The sequence below is a fragment of the Eptesicus fuscus genome, chromosome 13 (assembly GCF_027574615.1).
Source record: "Eptesicus fuscus isolate TK198812 chromosome 13, DD_ASM_mEF_20220401, whole genome shotgun sequence".
NCBI classification, from domain to species: Eukaryota; Metazoa; Chordata; class Mammalia; order Chiroptera; family Vespertilionidae; genus Eptesicus; species Eptesicus fuscus.
In genome coordinates, this window is record NC_072485.1 from 54,544,165 (window position 1) to 54,559,569 (window position 15,405).

At 46.6% G+C, this 15,405-nt stretch overlaps 1 protein-coding gene across 2 annotated transcripts; it reads left to right on the top strand.

Moving 5' to 3' along the window:
* The first annotated feature begins 12,307 nt into the window (after positions 1 to 12,307).
* LOC103304703 (serum amyloid A-2 protein-like) lies at positions 12,308 to 15,405 on the top strand. 2 transcript variants are annotated; one of them, XM_008161525.3, is made up of 3 exons: positions 12,308 to 12,398; positions 14,608 to 14,746; positions 15,174 to 15,405. In XM_008161525.3, exons 1-3 carry the CDS (start codon positions 12,308 to 12,310, stop codon positions 15,334 to 15,336), a joined length of 393 nt encoding a protein of 130 aa, XP_008159747.2. In that variant the 3' UTR covers positions 15,337 to 15,405. The 2 variants fall into 2 exon arrangements, with proteins under 2 accessions (XP_008159747.2, XP_054580750.1); XM_054724775.1 differs by having other exon boundaries at positions 15,285 to 15,405.

A 15,405-nucleotide genomic window follows, 5' to 3' on the forward strand; every position in this document is an offset into this window, starting at 1 on the left:
TATTTGTGAAAATAATTCATTATTGAAAATTTGCTACTCCTGACTCCCTGAAAACAATTCCTACCTAACACACTGTCAGGAATGGATTCAATTTAGATAATGAGGGCTATTGCTATTTTTGTGTTACATACTTATTGAATGATCACTACAACATAAACACCATGAGGCTGGAGATATTCCAGCACATGGAAGAGTATGGGCATGTATGAATAGCTCAGCAAGAACCTATGCAATGGCCGAAACCAGTTTGGCTCAGTGGATAGAGCGTCAGTCTGCGGACTGAAAGGTCCCAGGTTCGATTCCGGTCAAGGGCACGTACCCTGGTTGCGGGCACATCCCCAGTGGGAGGTGTGCAGGAGGCAGCTGGTCGATGTTTCTACCTCTCTATCCCTCTCCCTTTCTCTCTGTAAAAAATCAATAAGATATACATTTTTCAAAAGAACCTATAGAATGAATACAGTGATGAGTGAGTGCCTCTTATGTACCAGATAGTGTGGTAAACATGGTTTCTGTTGTTAATTTTAATTATTTTATTTAAATTAGCATTGGTTCTTGGAAGAGATAGGTTTTTTTAAATAATCTTATAAAGCAAATGGACTTCAGAAATTGTATTTTCTGTACTTTCAGTCTCAAAAAAAAAAAAGTCAGCTTGATTGTCTTAAATAATGATTTATTGCCCTGGTAATAATGTTATAATGGATGTAATTAATATCTTCTGTTCACAAATGGTATAAATACATATAAGAAATCTTTGTTAAGAAAAATCTTGGCAGCCCTAGGCAGTTTGGCTCAGTTGTAAGAACACCAATCAGAAAGGATATATGGGCCCACAACCTCTGCTCTGTGTTCAGAGTATGTTGTGGGACCGGGCATGCCTGTACCAATAAACCCTTTGCTTTTTGCATGAGAAGCCTCTCTTGGTGCTTTGTGAGTGCGGCCAGCGTTCCGGGCGTTACATTTGGAGGTCCCACCGAGATTGCTGCAGCCGCCTTCAGGCTCCAACAGACGCTTCTTGGGGTTAAAGGCTCTGGAAGGGATCCAGTAATTTGTCTGGAAGCCGTTGGCCTCCGCTTATCAACCAGGAGACCTTAGAGTGCCCCACTCATTCCGAGTCGGAGACTCGGTACTCGTAAGAAGACACCAGACCCACAGCCTAGAGCCCCGGTGGGAAGGACCCTACGTGGTGCTGCCGACCACCCCGACAGCAGTAAAAGTAGATGACATCACGTCTTGGATCCATGCCTCCCATCTCAAGCCTGCGCCGCAGCAGCCGGGACCAGAATGAACGGTAGAAAAGACTGACAGTATTAGACACTTGGGATCTGGGAGCAGTAGAAGACCCCACCAAACTCCCCCTGCTCATACGAGATGATGGGCACCATCCCAGCGGTGCCCATACCTCAGGGTGCAGTGATTCCCGCCAGGGGTGTGTTCTCGGTAACATTGAATTTTATGTATGCCCCGAGGAAGGGAGGGACTGAGGAAAAATAAGGACCTGTGGGGGGGCCTGAATCTCTATATTGTGCTGCTTGGGGGTGTGAAACAACAGGGGCAGCCTAGTGAATACGAGGTTCCCCAAGGGACTGGATACAGGTATTGAGGAATATCACGGGAAGAGCCAGTACTGATTGTGAAATACCAGCCCCTTGTGGGACAGGCATTCTATGTAACGGGTTAAACATTTCCTTCACTGAGAACGGGAGAAAATCAGAGAATCTACTGTCCTGGTATAAGGGCAGGACATGGGGTCTTAGATTCTATACTCCGGGCTATGATTATGGATTATGGTTTACAATAAGACTGAGACAGGAAGCTGTCCCCATACCTGTGGGCCCAAACCTTGCCCTTCGCCCACCAGCATCACTTTAATCAGGCAGCAATACTCAGCATTAGATGAATCTGAAGGTCTCTAGGATTAGAGACTGGCCACAGAAAAAGGGGGGAATGAAGAGTTGTAAAATCATAAAAGCCAGCATTTCAGTAAGGGCCTGAGGTCAGTTGAAGACAAGGTCAGTTGAAGACAATTAGAATAAGTCAGCCAAGAACGTTGAGATAGAAACCAGATAGCCATCTATGGCTGGGGGGAACCCATACCAAGAGCTTGTGTATACCTAAAGAAAAATGTTTGTATGTCAACAGACTTAATTGTCTTAATTGTTCCAGGAAGCAGAAAACCACAGTGGAAAGTTACCGGGTTGTAAAATGGAAAGACCCTGCCCCCTAAAGTGTATTTAACCTGTGTTCAAACCCTGCTTCGGGGCCCACAACCTCTGCTCTGTGTTCAGAGTATGTTGTGGGACCGGGCATGCCTGTACCAATAAACCCTTTGCTTTTTGCATGAAAAAAAAAAAAAAAAAAAAAAAAGAAAGGATATATGCACCCTATGTTCATAGCAGCACAATTTACAATAGCTAAGATTTGGAAACAGCCTAAGTGCCCATCAACAGATGAGTGGATTAAAAAACTGTGGTATATCTACACAATGGAGTACTATGCTGCTATAAAAAAGAAGGAACTTTTACCATTTGCAACAGCATGGATGGGACTGGAGAGCATTATGCTAAGTGAAATAAGTCAGTCAGAGAAAGATAAATATCACACAATCTCACTCATATGTGGGATATAATGATCAACATTAACTGATGAACAAAAATAGATCTAGAGGCAAAAAGCAGGGGGTGGGGGTTAGAGAGCAACCAAAAGACTTGTATGCATGCATATTAGCATAACCAATGGACACAGAACCTGGGACAGTGGGGGCTTGCCCAGGGTGGAAATGGCTGGCCGAGGGTCAATTTGGGAAAAGGGAGACTTATGTAAAACTTTAACAATAAAAATAAAAGAATTTGACTGGGACCTAGGAAAAGGCATTCAAAGAGCATGGGGCAGGGGCAGGGAGGGAAAAATGTGGAAATGGCAGTGGGGAATAAAGAAGATGTACACCCTCTTTCCCATTTATTGTTCAGGAATGGCAGGAGGGGTACTCCATGGGAGAAGACAACAATAGGTGGAACCAACATGGGAAAGGCAAGTTTCAGTTTTATAACAAGGGAAGGAAATAGGCAAAGTTAAAGAAGGATACTCACCACCTGAGCCTCTCACCAGGGCTCTTTGGAAGGCAGTCGTGGAAGGGCAGATGTAGAGAGAGTTGAGACTGACACAGTGAGAAATGATCTACATTAAGTGAAAGCAGAGACAGGATAGGAGGGTTAAAGGAAACAGTGGTTTAGTATACTGGTTAGTGACAGCAGACAGATTATTTATTGCTTTGGGGCTGAGTGTGGGATGCTCTGTTGTGAAAAGCTGGTACTTATGAGCCAGTAGAACTGCTTCCCCAAAGTCCAAATGGGCTGTCAGATGAACAATGGAGATGCCTTTCTGATCTCCTCCCAAAGGTTCTGAAGTCTACTATTAATAGGAGCTCCAGAGAGAATGGAGGGACAAAGAAGGAGAGTAGGGAAAAGAGTGGTGAATGAGGGTAGATATGGTGTACTCTGAACAGATGTTTAACATGAAAAATTTGTAAATTAGAAATTACTTTCTCAGGCTGACACACATCATTCAAACTTGGAGGCAATAAGCCCAATAGGCCAGGTCTTTCCCTTTTTTGAGATCTCTAATTACTGGAAAGAGGGTCTAACTCTTCTCCCTAGGACAGGGGTGTTTGTTTATCTATGAATTAAACTTTCATAGAGGCAAGTCAATACATTCTTGCTAACATGTGCCCCAGATCTCCTAGGAATGACTCTCCTTTATTCATTAAGAACCACTCATCGCCCTAGCCGGTTTGGCTCAGTGGATAGAGCGTCAGTCTGTGGACTGGGATAAGGGTCCCAGGTTCAATTCTGGTCAAGGGCACATGCTCCTGTTGTGGGCTCAACCCCCCAGTAGGGGGCAGGCAGGAGGCAGCCAATCAATGATTCTCTCATCATTGATGTTTCTATGTCTCTCTCCCTCTCCCTTCCTCTCTGAAATTAATTTAAAAAAAGAAGAAGAACCTATCCATCTGCAAAGCTCTTTTTGATAGAGAAGTTATAGAGAATATAAATGGCTCACTCAAGGACCAGACCAATGACACACACAATACCTTGGTCAGAGCTCTTTCTACTCCTATTCTTTGCCTCCATACCTTGACAGATGTTCTTTTCTAGAAACTTGTACACCCTTGAAAACGTGAGGGTCAATTTATGGTAATTCCAGGTGTCGTGATTTGGTTTGGGAGAAGACCATCAGACACAATTCTCTCTGCCTCTGGCAATAAAAACACAGACTTTGCCTCCTTTCATTTTTCTATGCTTATCTATAATAGAAAGTCCCCTTAGCCCTAACTGGTTTGGCTCAGCGGATAGAGCGCCGGCCTGTGTACTGAAGGGTCCCAGGTTCAATTCCAATCAAGGGCATGTACCTTGGTTGCAGGCACATCCCCAGTAGTGGGTGTGCAGGAGGCAGCTGATCAATGTTTCTCTCTCATTGATGTTTCTAACGCTATCCCTCTCCCGTCCTCTCTGTAAAAAATTAATAAAAAAATATATTTTTTAAAAAGAAAGTCCCCTTATAAAATACCAGATTTCCAGTAGAGATTGTGACATTGAGTTCCCATCACAGATCCTAAAACCCAGCCACCTGGACTTGGAGGCAGCATGGCACAGAAGAGCCAAGTCCTGGATTAAGACAGATCTAGTGTGACTTCCGCTCTGCCATGGATGCCTGTGGTGGAAGAGCATTTAATGACCTAAAGTGTAGGTGATGCCTTACGGGAAAATGAGTACAATAGAATTTGATCCTTTTTTAAAAAAAAAAGACATTTTCCCATAGTGAAACACAACCTAGGAAGTTGCATATCAAACAATATCCATGTTTCCAGTTAGTGAGAAGTGTTCGTGTTATTCTGGGTTGTCAGAATTCCCTATAATGACATGTTTATTCATTTATCAACTCTTCATTGAGTGCCTTCTATGCAGCAGCCACTACACTAGATGTTGGGCATTTATGGAGATGGGGGTGGAGGGAATAAGCAGATCCAGGCTATGCTTTCATGAAAATGAGACCTGTACTTGGAGAGAAAAATGATTATACACGCATAGAAGAATATCATACTTACTTGATGATAAAATCAGTAAGATTCCAATAAATAAACGGGAAAGATTATGTGTACAAAAAGTATAATGAAAGAGAAGGCAAGGAGTTGCTAATCCTCCTGAGATTGTTGACTCCCCAAAGAACATCTATCCCCAGGGACTAATATCATTACTCATCCCAGCCTGTCCTCCTTGAAATGAATAATACCAGATATGGCCAGCTGTCAGAAGGTCCCCTGCACCTTTACTTCCTGTCCTCCCTCCAATGATTCTTGGAATTGGGAGGACAGAAGGTATGACTTCCCTCTTGGTTTTCCTACTGAGCGAGCTAATCAGCAGGAATGTAAAAGGACCAACTATTTAAGTAAGTATAGGGACTCCTAATTCTGTTTGCTGTGTCCCTTCTTATAAAGCCCATAACCCCCTCATGAAGAGAGGACACTTTCCTCCTAGGTTGGCACATCCAGTTCGCATTCTCTAGGCATCAGGAAACCTGGATTCAAACCTGTCTGTACTCAACTCTTTGTCTCTTCTCCCTGAACCTCATTGCTCCTCTGAAGCTTCCTGGGCTCTACCTGATGGGAAGAAGCAAGGAAAAGGACATGCGGGGGGACATGGCGAGGTCCAGTCACCAGCCCACCATCAGCGACAGCGGGGCCACCCTTAGAGTCCGGAACTGGTGTTATCAATGTACAGAAAGGCTCTGCATTGTGTTTCAAAATGCTTTCTTTTTCTTCTTTTTAAATATTTGCAAAAAGGAGTAGTGAATTATAGACAACTCAAAACCCCAAATCTCTTATGGAATTTCGTAGTATTGGTAAAACTAAGAACTCATTTGCAGAGGAAAATACTATTTAAGTGCCAATAATTCCTCTTAAGTTTTAATTAAAATTTCAAATCATCAAGAATAAGTACATCTTATGAATCATCATTAAACCTTCTCTACTGGTTAAGCTATTCAGATATCTAGATTGTTTTCCAATTTTATAAAATAGAAAAGGTTTTCAACCGAGGAGGACAATAAAATGTTGTGTCAAAATGAGGATTTACATCCCTTGGCAGGATCATCTAACACGGGGAATTTACAGCTTGTGATTGAGCAAAGTCAAATTTTGAGATTTACCGGAGAGCCTGTCTCAATCTGCCGAGTTAGCAAAATGAGAGTGCTTGTTTGGCTTTCTGGGTCCTGTTTTGGAACTCCCTGGTTTCTCTTACCTTCGGAGAGACGTGGCTTACAACATAGTGGCTCAGTAAACAAAAAGTCCTTTCAGGTCAAAGTGATTTGCCTTCCAATTTTCCTTGAATTAAAACGGATTCTCTGCTTCAATGGAGACTCGCACCTCTCTTCCCATAATCCCAAAACTGTACCCTCTGGTCAGACCGACTGAGTGGGCATACTACCCAGAATCAGGGCCCTCCCTTCTCTGAAGCCCCCAACATGACTCAAGAGCTCCCAGTTCACCACATCTACTCCCAGGGATGGGGAACTCACAGCAAGGAGACCTGACCCCAGCCGATCTTAGAAGGGAAGCTGGGGCAGGTACCACTCATAAAGACTGGGATAATGATGACAGGAGTCCCTATTTAGTATAACTGCCCTTCTTGGCATATAGATGTGCTTACCTGCAGGCCCTGCACACTTGGGAAAGTGTGGAAACCTGGCATTTGGACCAGTGAGGAGGTTTCAGGGTCAAGGAAGAATTGAGTCTGTGGCTTCCTGTGCTCTAACTGGCTACAGCATGTCCCAAATCTGTTTCTCATCTTCCAGGCCTGCCACTTTTCCAACTCTAATCCTGCGGGCCCTCTCAGACAGGTGGAGAATCATCAGAGAAGGAAATTCTTTGTGTTTCCTCAGACCTTCACCCCAACACCATCCCATCTCCAATGAGACTTGTAACCTCCAAATCCTGACTCTTTTATTTTTCTTTTTCTGACTTTCTTTAATGCATCAGGGCCAACACCTCATCCTGCCTCTCAACTAGTATTCCTGCCTGGCTGACTACACATGCTTCCCTTCCACTAATGACGTGTATGGGTTTTCTGTTTTTGTTTTCTTTTTTTCTATTTTAACATTTTGGGCTCTCTTTTCTGCTTGAAATACTTGTAACAATAGGTTTCTGTTTTAAAATATAGGTTTTATTATTATTCAGACGTGGTGAGGCCAACAGGTGAAGAGATGACTGACATGAAAAGATAGTTTGTTCCCTACCCGGTTTGGCTCAGTGGATAGACCTTCGGCCTGTGGACCAAAGGGTCCCCGGTTTGATTCTGGTAAGGGCACGCACCTTGACTGCAGGCTCCTCCCCAATCCCGGGCTCTGGTCTGGGCTCATGCAGGAGACAATCAATCAATGTTTTTCTCTCATATTGATATTTCTCTCTGTCTTTCCCTCTCTTTTCCACTCTTCCTAAAAATTAATGGAAAAATGTCCTCGGGTGAGGATTAAAAAAGGGGAGGGGTAACACACTTCTCTGGGCTCCAATTGCTCTACATGAAATTGTTTCATTCAGGCCTGGGGTAAGGAGGACCTTCAAAGCTATGTGGATCTCCTTTTCTGATGCCTATTTTGGACATAACTGGTGCTGCAAACATCTCAGTTCTATCCCCGACACCCTCTGCCCCAAAGACATCGTCAAACCCAAGCTCATGAATCTCAGAGTCCACTACATGACCGCTCTTTGCCCTTATTTTTTTTTAATTGATTAACCATTCATGGACCTTTATTCATCCACTAAGAATGAATTTGTTGCCTGGCCCTTGTCGCTTAGTGGTTGAGCATTGACCAATAAACCAGGAGGTCACAGTTTGATTCCTAGTTAGGGCACATGCCTGGGTTGCAGGTTTGATCCCGAGTGTGGGGTGTGCAGGAGGTAGTGATCATCATTGATATTTCTATCTCTCTCCCTCTCGCTTCCTCTCTGAAATCATAAAATGTATATCTTTTTTTAAAAAGAATGAATTTGTTGCATTCCTTTACAAATTCCACTGGGAATTTTTTATTAGCATTGCGTTGAATTTATAAATTAATTTGGGGGGAATTAATATCTTTTTTGTTGTTGTTGTTAATCCTCAATTGAGGATATGTTTTTTCATTGACTTTTGGAGAGAGGAGAAGGGAGCAGGGGGAGAAGAAATAGAGAGAGAGAGAGAGAGAGAGAGAGAGAGAGAGAAACATTGATGTAAGACACATCGATTGGTTGACTCCTGTACACACACCAGGCCAGGGATCAAACTGGCAACCCAGGTATGTTCCCTTGACCTGAATTGAACCCTAGACCCTTAGTTGCAAGGGATGATGCTGAAACTATTGATCCACATCATCCAGGGCAGATAATTAATCTTTACTACAGTGAAACATCCTCTCCATTGACAGGACATACAGCCTCATTTTTTTATTCCTTAGCAAACTTTCAAATTTTCTCTGTAAATATTTGTGTATTTTTTAGGTTGTTTCCTACATAGTTAATGTTTTTGGTACTATTATATACTAGAGGCCCGGTGCATGAAATTCATGCACAGGGGCGGGTTGGGGGGTGTCCCTCAGCCCAGCCTACACCCTCTCCAATCTGGGACCCCTCGAGGGATGTTCGACTGCCCATTTAGGCCCGATCCAGTGGGATCGGGCCTAAACGGGCAGTCAGATATCCCTCTCACAATCCAGGACTGCTGGCTCCCAACTGCTCGCCTGCCTGCTTTCCTGATTGCCCCTAACTGCTTCTGCCTGCCAGCCTGATCACTGCCTAACCACTCTCATGCCAGCATGATTGATGTCTAACTGCTTCCTGCCAGCCTGTTTGCCCCCAATTTCCCTCCTCTGCCGGCCTGGTCACCCCTAACTGCCCTCCCCTGCAGGATTGATCACCTCCAACTGCCCTCCCCTGCTGGCCATCTTGTGGTGGCCATCTTGTGTCCACATGGGGGCAGGATCTTTGACCACATGGGGGCAGCTATATTGTGTGTTGGAGTGATGGTCAATCTGCATATTACTCTTTTATTAGATAGGATAGAGGCCTGGTGCACAGGTGGGGGCCATCTGGTTTGCCCTGAAGGGTATCCCAGATCAGAGTGGGGGTTCCCTTGGCGAGGGGCCTGTGGTGGTTTGCAGGCCGGGCATACCCCCTGGCGACCCAAGCGGAGGCCTTGGTATCTGGAATTTATTTACCTTCTACAATTGAAACTTTGTATCCTGGAGCGGAGCCAAGCCTCCTGCTCACTCCATGGCCGGCAGCCATTTCTGTTTGGATGTGTTTACCTTCTATAATGGAAACTTTGTAGCCTTGAGTGGAGGCTTAGGCTGGCCAGGGCAGGGGAAAGCTTGGCTTCTTCTATTGCCTTGGAAACCCAAGCCTCCCTCCTACTTTCTCCGTAGCTGTAGCCATCTTGGTTGGGTTAATTTACACACTCACTCTGATTGGCTGGTGGGCATGGCTGGTGGGAATGGCTTGTGGGTGTAGCGGAGTTAGGGTCAATTTGCATATTACTCTTTTATTAGGTAGGATTGTATTTTTTTTTTTAATTATTTTTTAAAATATATTTTTTATTGATTTTTTTTTTTTACAGAGAGGAAGGGAGAGGGATAGAGAGCCAGAAACATCAATGAGAGAGAAACATCGATCAGCTGCCTCCTGCACATCCCCTACTGGCGATGTTCCGACAACCAAGGCACATGCCCTTGACTGGAATCAAACCTGGGACCCGTCAGTCCACAGGCTGACATCCTATCCACTGAGCCAAACCGGCCAGGCCTGTATATTGTATTTTTTAACTATTAAGAATTATTGCAGAGAAACACTTGATTTTTTTAAATTATCTTGTATATGGCAATCTCACTGAATTCTCTTAATAGTTTTAATAGTAAACTGTGAAGCTGAGTCTAGATTTTGGAGGTATTTGAGGGGACAGTCTCTATCATTTCAATTTACTTATGGATATTATTCTATTTAATTTTTCTATTTCTTCATTTACCCATTTAGAATTTATATTTCCCCAGAAATACATTTACTTTATTTAGGTTATCAAATTTATTAACATACATTTTTTTCTTTTTGAGTCATGAATTCTACTACTTCTACCTTTCTATTTTTTTATCCTTGGAGATTAATATTGGTAATTCTTCAGCTCTCCTACATCTTTGGAAAATTTCAAATAATTTCCATTTCTCTTTCTTTCTGTTGCCTCGTGGGAAAGTTCCTGGGGCTGTCCTGTCAGATAATTTATTATTCAGTTGCATTGATCTGTTATTTATTTCTTTACTAAGGTGTTTTTTAAGTATTATATTTATAATTTTATTTTCATTTTATTCTTCTTCAAAACTGACAGTTCCTACTTCATATTGTGTTTTACCCCTTCTGATGATACTTGTTATCTTTTATAAATTTTCTTTGCTTCTCTCCAACCCATTAATTCTGGGGGATTTAGTATTATTTTTTAAGTTGACTTTCTTTCAGAACCACTGTGCTACTTGGAGGCATGGTAGCTGTGCCCTGTGAGCTCATGCCTCCTGGGGAAGCCAGCTCTCTAACCTGGAATACGTGTGAGTGTGTGAGCAGAGCAGGTTCTTGCATGGACCAACTCAGTGGTATGGTGTTGGAATGTAGTATCTGGTGAGGGAGACCGTGGTGAGTGGCCACCATGGCAGAGAGCAGATACCACCACTATCCAGGATGAAGACACTCATTGGCTGTTTCTAGGCCATTTGGTCTCCTTTACCACCTCCCTAGCCCTTCCCCTTTGCAAGATGTCTTCTTGGTGTTGTAAACACCTGACCCTCGGCTGTGAAGATGGTTTGGGGAAGAAGGAACCAGCAGGCGCTGACATGTTCACCAGCCTCAGTTCCTATCCTGGCCTCACCCCTGCTGGGCTCCAGCACTGACCCCTCTCCACCCCCTGACTCCTTCAGAAGCCCGTGAGGAGTTGTGCTGACTTGCTGACATTTCAGACTCATAATGACCAGGGGCAGACAGGGTGCCCATAGGGCAATGCTGGGCACAAAGAGCTCACCCCTTCCTCTCCCCTGACTGGGAGCCTGGCACTTCCCAGGTGGGCTGCAAATTTGTCATACAGCACTCCACTCCCACTGTGAGGGGTCTCCAGGATTGGGTGAGGGAAAGCAGAGGACCGCCATCCACTGCCCCCAGTCAGGAGCCACCTCGGATAATACTCTTCTTTGTGGCTGAGCCAGCTGAGCAGGCCTTTCTGTGCCCCGGAGCTGAGAGCTGAGCATATGCAGTCAGAGTGATGGAGGCACCTGCCAGGGCACCAGGGAGATTTGGTGAGCTAGCCTGTCAATTTTGAAGCTCAAGGGCTTTAGAATGAACTCAAAGGGATTTCATTTCTGACACATCTGCCATCTGGCCCACCAGGGACCATCCTGAGGGAATGACCAGTAAAGCAAGGTCCTGGCTGGAGGAGATGGCCCCTAACTGCACACCTTCCAACAGTATGGGTACCACATCCTGGAGCCCCTCACCCTTCCTCTCCACATCCAGGTTGGCCTGCCTTGGCCCCTTCAACTCTGACAGCAGAGCCACCCCTGACCCGTGGCTGCAGAGCAGAGCGAGTCTACCATGTTTCTCCAAGGTTGCACAACAGGGAAATGACCTGTGCATGAAGACAACCACTGCTGTCCAGTAAATGTCCTTTGTACCTTTTTAGGAGAAATGACCCAGAGGGACTTTCCCCAGGTACCAAATCTGGCTTCTCTCCCGCCGCCCCCCGCCCCCCATAATCCAGCAGGGAGGGCTCAGCATCAATAAATAGCAGCCAGCTGTCCCCAGCAGGCAGGGACCAGCAGCTCGGCTCCACCAGAGACCAGGTGAGGGACCACTCCTAGGAGGGTTTACTCTACAAGCCTTATTCTGTTTTCTCTTTCCAGCAAGACTGCACATTCATTTTAAAATAATTATTCTGTTTTGCATTTGTGCTGTATGGGGTCTGTGCCGGCCGAGTGGCACAGGGTAATGCTTTTGGTCTCATGACAGGCTGCTCCAGAGGGTTTGGTCCTAACTGCTTTGCTGCTTTTTCAGTGCCACCTTGGTGACCTCCTAGACAGTCTTGGGTTCAGGGTTGATGGGTTCAGAATTGAGGACCGTGGCTCTGAGTGAGGTCCTACTGCAGTGTTTCCTAGATGGGCAGCCAGCGTCCCATGAGAACAAATGGAAATGCACAGCCAAAAGGAGGGTGCCAGTCCTGCCTGTGTCTCCCTGACCCTCCTCTCTCATTTCAGCACCATGAAGCTTTTCACGGGCCTCGTGTTCTGCTCCTTGGTCCTGGGAGTCAGCAGCCAGGGCTGGTTTGAATTCATGGGCCAGGCTTATGAAGGTAAAGTCCATTATGGGGAGGGGGGAGACGCGGAACAGATCACCACTAGGATTCACCCTGAGTGCCCTTCAGCCTTGGAGCTACTGTGTTAGCTTCTGTTGCCCGATGTGGTGGAATGTGCCAGCTGTTTTGGGAGCTTTTCATCAAACAGATGGAAAAACCATAGGTCTCACTTTCTAACTTCAATCAGTTAATAGAGAAAGAACAATCAGCACAAAGTAAGTTTGACTAGAATGCACAGAGTAAGACTTGAAATGATTTACTATTTTCCACAGACAAAACTGCACCAAGTGTGATTAAAGCTGCCCATCTTTTCTTCCCCTCCTCCCCCTCCCTTTCTCTTGCTTTCTCCCTCCCTTCCATTTCCTAACTGGGTAGTTTAGTGAGACCTGCTGCTTAGGACTTGCTGGGGCTTCCAGTAGTTGGTGACAATGTCCCTGTTTTAGTCTGTTTCCCACCCTTTTCCAGCTTTTTTAACTGACAAAGGTGAACATCCATTGAGCCTCCTCTAGGAACTCAGCACTTCCGTGCAATTTAGGGCGACCAACCCTCCTGTTGTGCCTGGGTCTGGGGAGTTTTCCATGACACTTTCAGTGCTAACTGGGACAGTTCTAGGCAAACAGGGACAGTTCTGGTCAACCTGGGACTGTTGTAAAGACCACTGGAGTCCAAACCAAAATAAAATTTAGGGAGCCTTTATTGCCGGCCGGCGGCTGATCTGCCTTCCAGATAGGTAGGTCAGAGAGCAGCAGCGACCCTTTGTGTAGGACCTCTTTTAAGCACATTAACCACATCCTGTTTTTGCAGAACAAGTAATTTTAAGACAAAACAGTTTTTTCCCAAGTAACATCAAGATCATGCCAATGATGACCATGTTATTCACAGGGTCATCCCGTTCTTCAGAAAGCTGACAGTGTTCTATCTAGCAAGGCTATTTTGTGAGGTGCAAGGGGAAGGGGCCATGAAGCCATATCTCAAGGCCTGGCCTGGTGTCAACACTGGCAACTCTATCTGGGGTATAGTCCACGGCCTCTCCGGAGTGCTCAAAAATTCCCACTCTCTAACACGACAGTTAGTCACCAGTCTAACTGGAGAATAACTTGGTGGGCAGGCATCTTCCCCTACTTTGAAGCTTAGAGCAGCTGACTCAGGGGACCAGGGACCACCTGCCAGTCAGCAGGTGGCAGGGCAGAGTGTGAACCCAGCTGGGCAGGAGGCCACAGCTCTTGCCAGGCAGATGTGTCTGAGCACCGCTTCCTAAAGCTCAGAGGTCCCCAATCCCAGCTACCTGATGGAATCACCTGGAGACATTAAAAACGACGGAGGCCTGCGACCCACCCCCACAGAGTCTGAGGTGATGGGCCTGAGATGGGCATCAGCCTTCCACAGTCTCCCCAGGCGATGAGAAGGTGCAGCCAAGGCTGAGACACAGGCCCCTGCTCTAGCGCTTGCCTGCTCACAGCATCAGTCCAGTCTATGTGGGCGGATTCCAGGATGCCACGTATGCCCCTCACACTCAGAGGGACTCACGTCAGGATTCCCAGCATTCTGCCTGTAAGACTCTGATTCTTAGTGTCAGGCAGAAGTGCTGTGTGCCTGCGCCTTTCTCACAGTCTGCTTTCCATGTCACCACCAGGCTCAGCGAGGGCCCTGAACACTATCCTATGTAGCTTCGCTCCATATACCAGAGCTTCTTGATCCTGAGGCCCTTGGTGCCCCGGGGACATGTGGCAATGTGGGAAACACTGCTGGTTGTCACAGGGGGATAGGCTGCTGCCCCTAGTGGGCAGAGATGCGGGATGCTGGGGAACCTCCCACCTCACTCAGGAAGGCCCTGAGCACAAAGCATTCTCTGGCCCCAAATTTCAGCAGCGCTGACATTGAAATCCTGCTCTGTAATGTGGCCTCCCTGTCTCCTTTAAACACATGCCCCAGAGGCCTAAGTGAGCTGGAGCCCACAGATAGCATGACAGGCATCAGACCACCAGGGACAACACAGCTGTGCCCCCACCTAAATGTCTCTCCTTAGAGTCACCTGGGGAGGCCAACTCGGCCTGGAGAATGTTCTTCTCACCCTGTGGTCTCCAGGAGGCTGTGACCACAGGGTGAATCGGAGTCAGTGGTCCATTTTCACTCCTTGATTCTACTCTAAGGGGTGTCACGGTTCATGGATATTTCACCTGATGTCTCTGTGCCATGTCCTTTCCAGGAACCAAAGACATGTGGAGAGCCTACTCCGACATGAGAGAAGCCAATTATACAAATGCAGACAAATACTTCCACGCCCGGGGGAACTATGACGCTGCCAAAAGGGGACCTGGCGGTGCCTGGGCTGCTGAAGTGATCAGGTAACCTGGCTCCTGGGGATGCAGGATGGGTGAGCAGAGCTTGGCTGACTTTGGAGATGTGGAGGGTGTAAGCCCTAGAGAAGGACCCTGTTGGGTCTGTGGGCTCCTCCTCATGTTCTTCCTTCCACATTCTCGATCCCTGCCCAGCACAGGTCGTGGACTGCCAGCAGAGCCAGAGATTGGCTTGTGGGCCTGTCCCCCAAAAGAGAAACTGAGGGCCAAGGACTGATTCCCACTCTCCCCTCTGGTGCTGTTCTCCCAGTGGGAGGGGGGTCACCCTGGGGCTGAGTGGGCTGTGCCCAGGCAGGGTCAGTGCTTAGCCTCTTTCCAGGCTCCTCTCAGAGTCTTTAATCCCTTGGAAAGGGGAGGGTGAGGCTGTTTCTCCTCAGCCCCTGATTCACTACCCACCTGCCCTCCTCCATTCTAGTGATTTCAGAGAGGCTTATCCAAGAGTCACTGACCTTTTTCGGCATGGAGACAGCGGCCATGGATCGGAGGACTCAAGGGCTGACCAGGAAGCCAACAGATGGGGCCGGAGTGGCAAAGACCCCAATCGCTTCAGACCTCCCGGCCTGCCCGACAAGTACTGAGCTCCTTCACTCTGCTCTCAGGAGATGGGGCTGTGAGCCCCCTAAGGGCAGGGACCCCGAGTCATTGAG

Bases quoted from the DNA above. Each gene is read 5' to 3' on its own strand.
- LOC103304703 (XM_008161525.3), top strand. From the start codon at position 12,308: ATGAAGCTTTTCACGGGCCTCGTGTTCTGCTCCTTGGTCCTGGGAGTC. The intron at 12,399-14,607 runs GTAAAGTCCATT...TGTCCTTTCCAG, and splicing joins CATGGGCCAGGCTTATGAAG to GAACCAAAGACATGTGGAGA. The intron at 14,747-15,173 runs GTAACCTGGCTC...CCTCCATTCTAG, and splicing joins TGGGCTGCTGAAGTGATCAG to TGATTTCAGAGAGGCTTATC.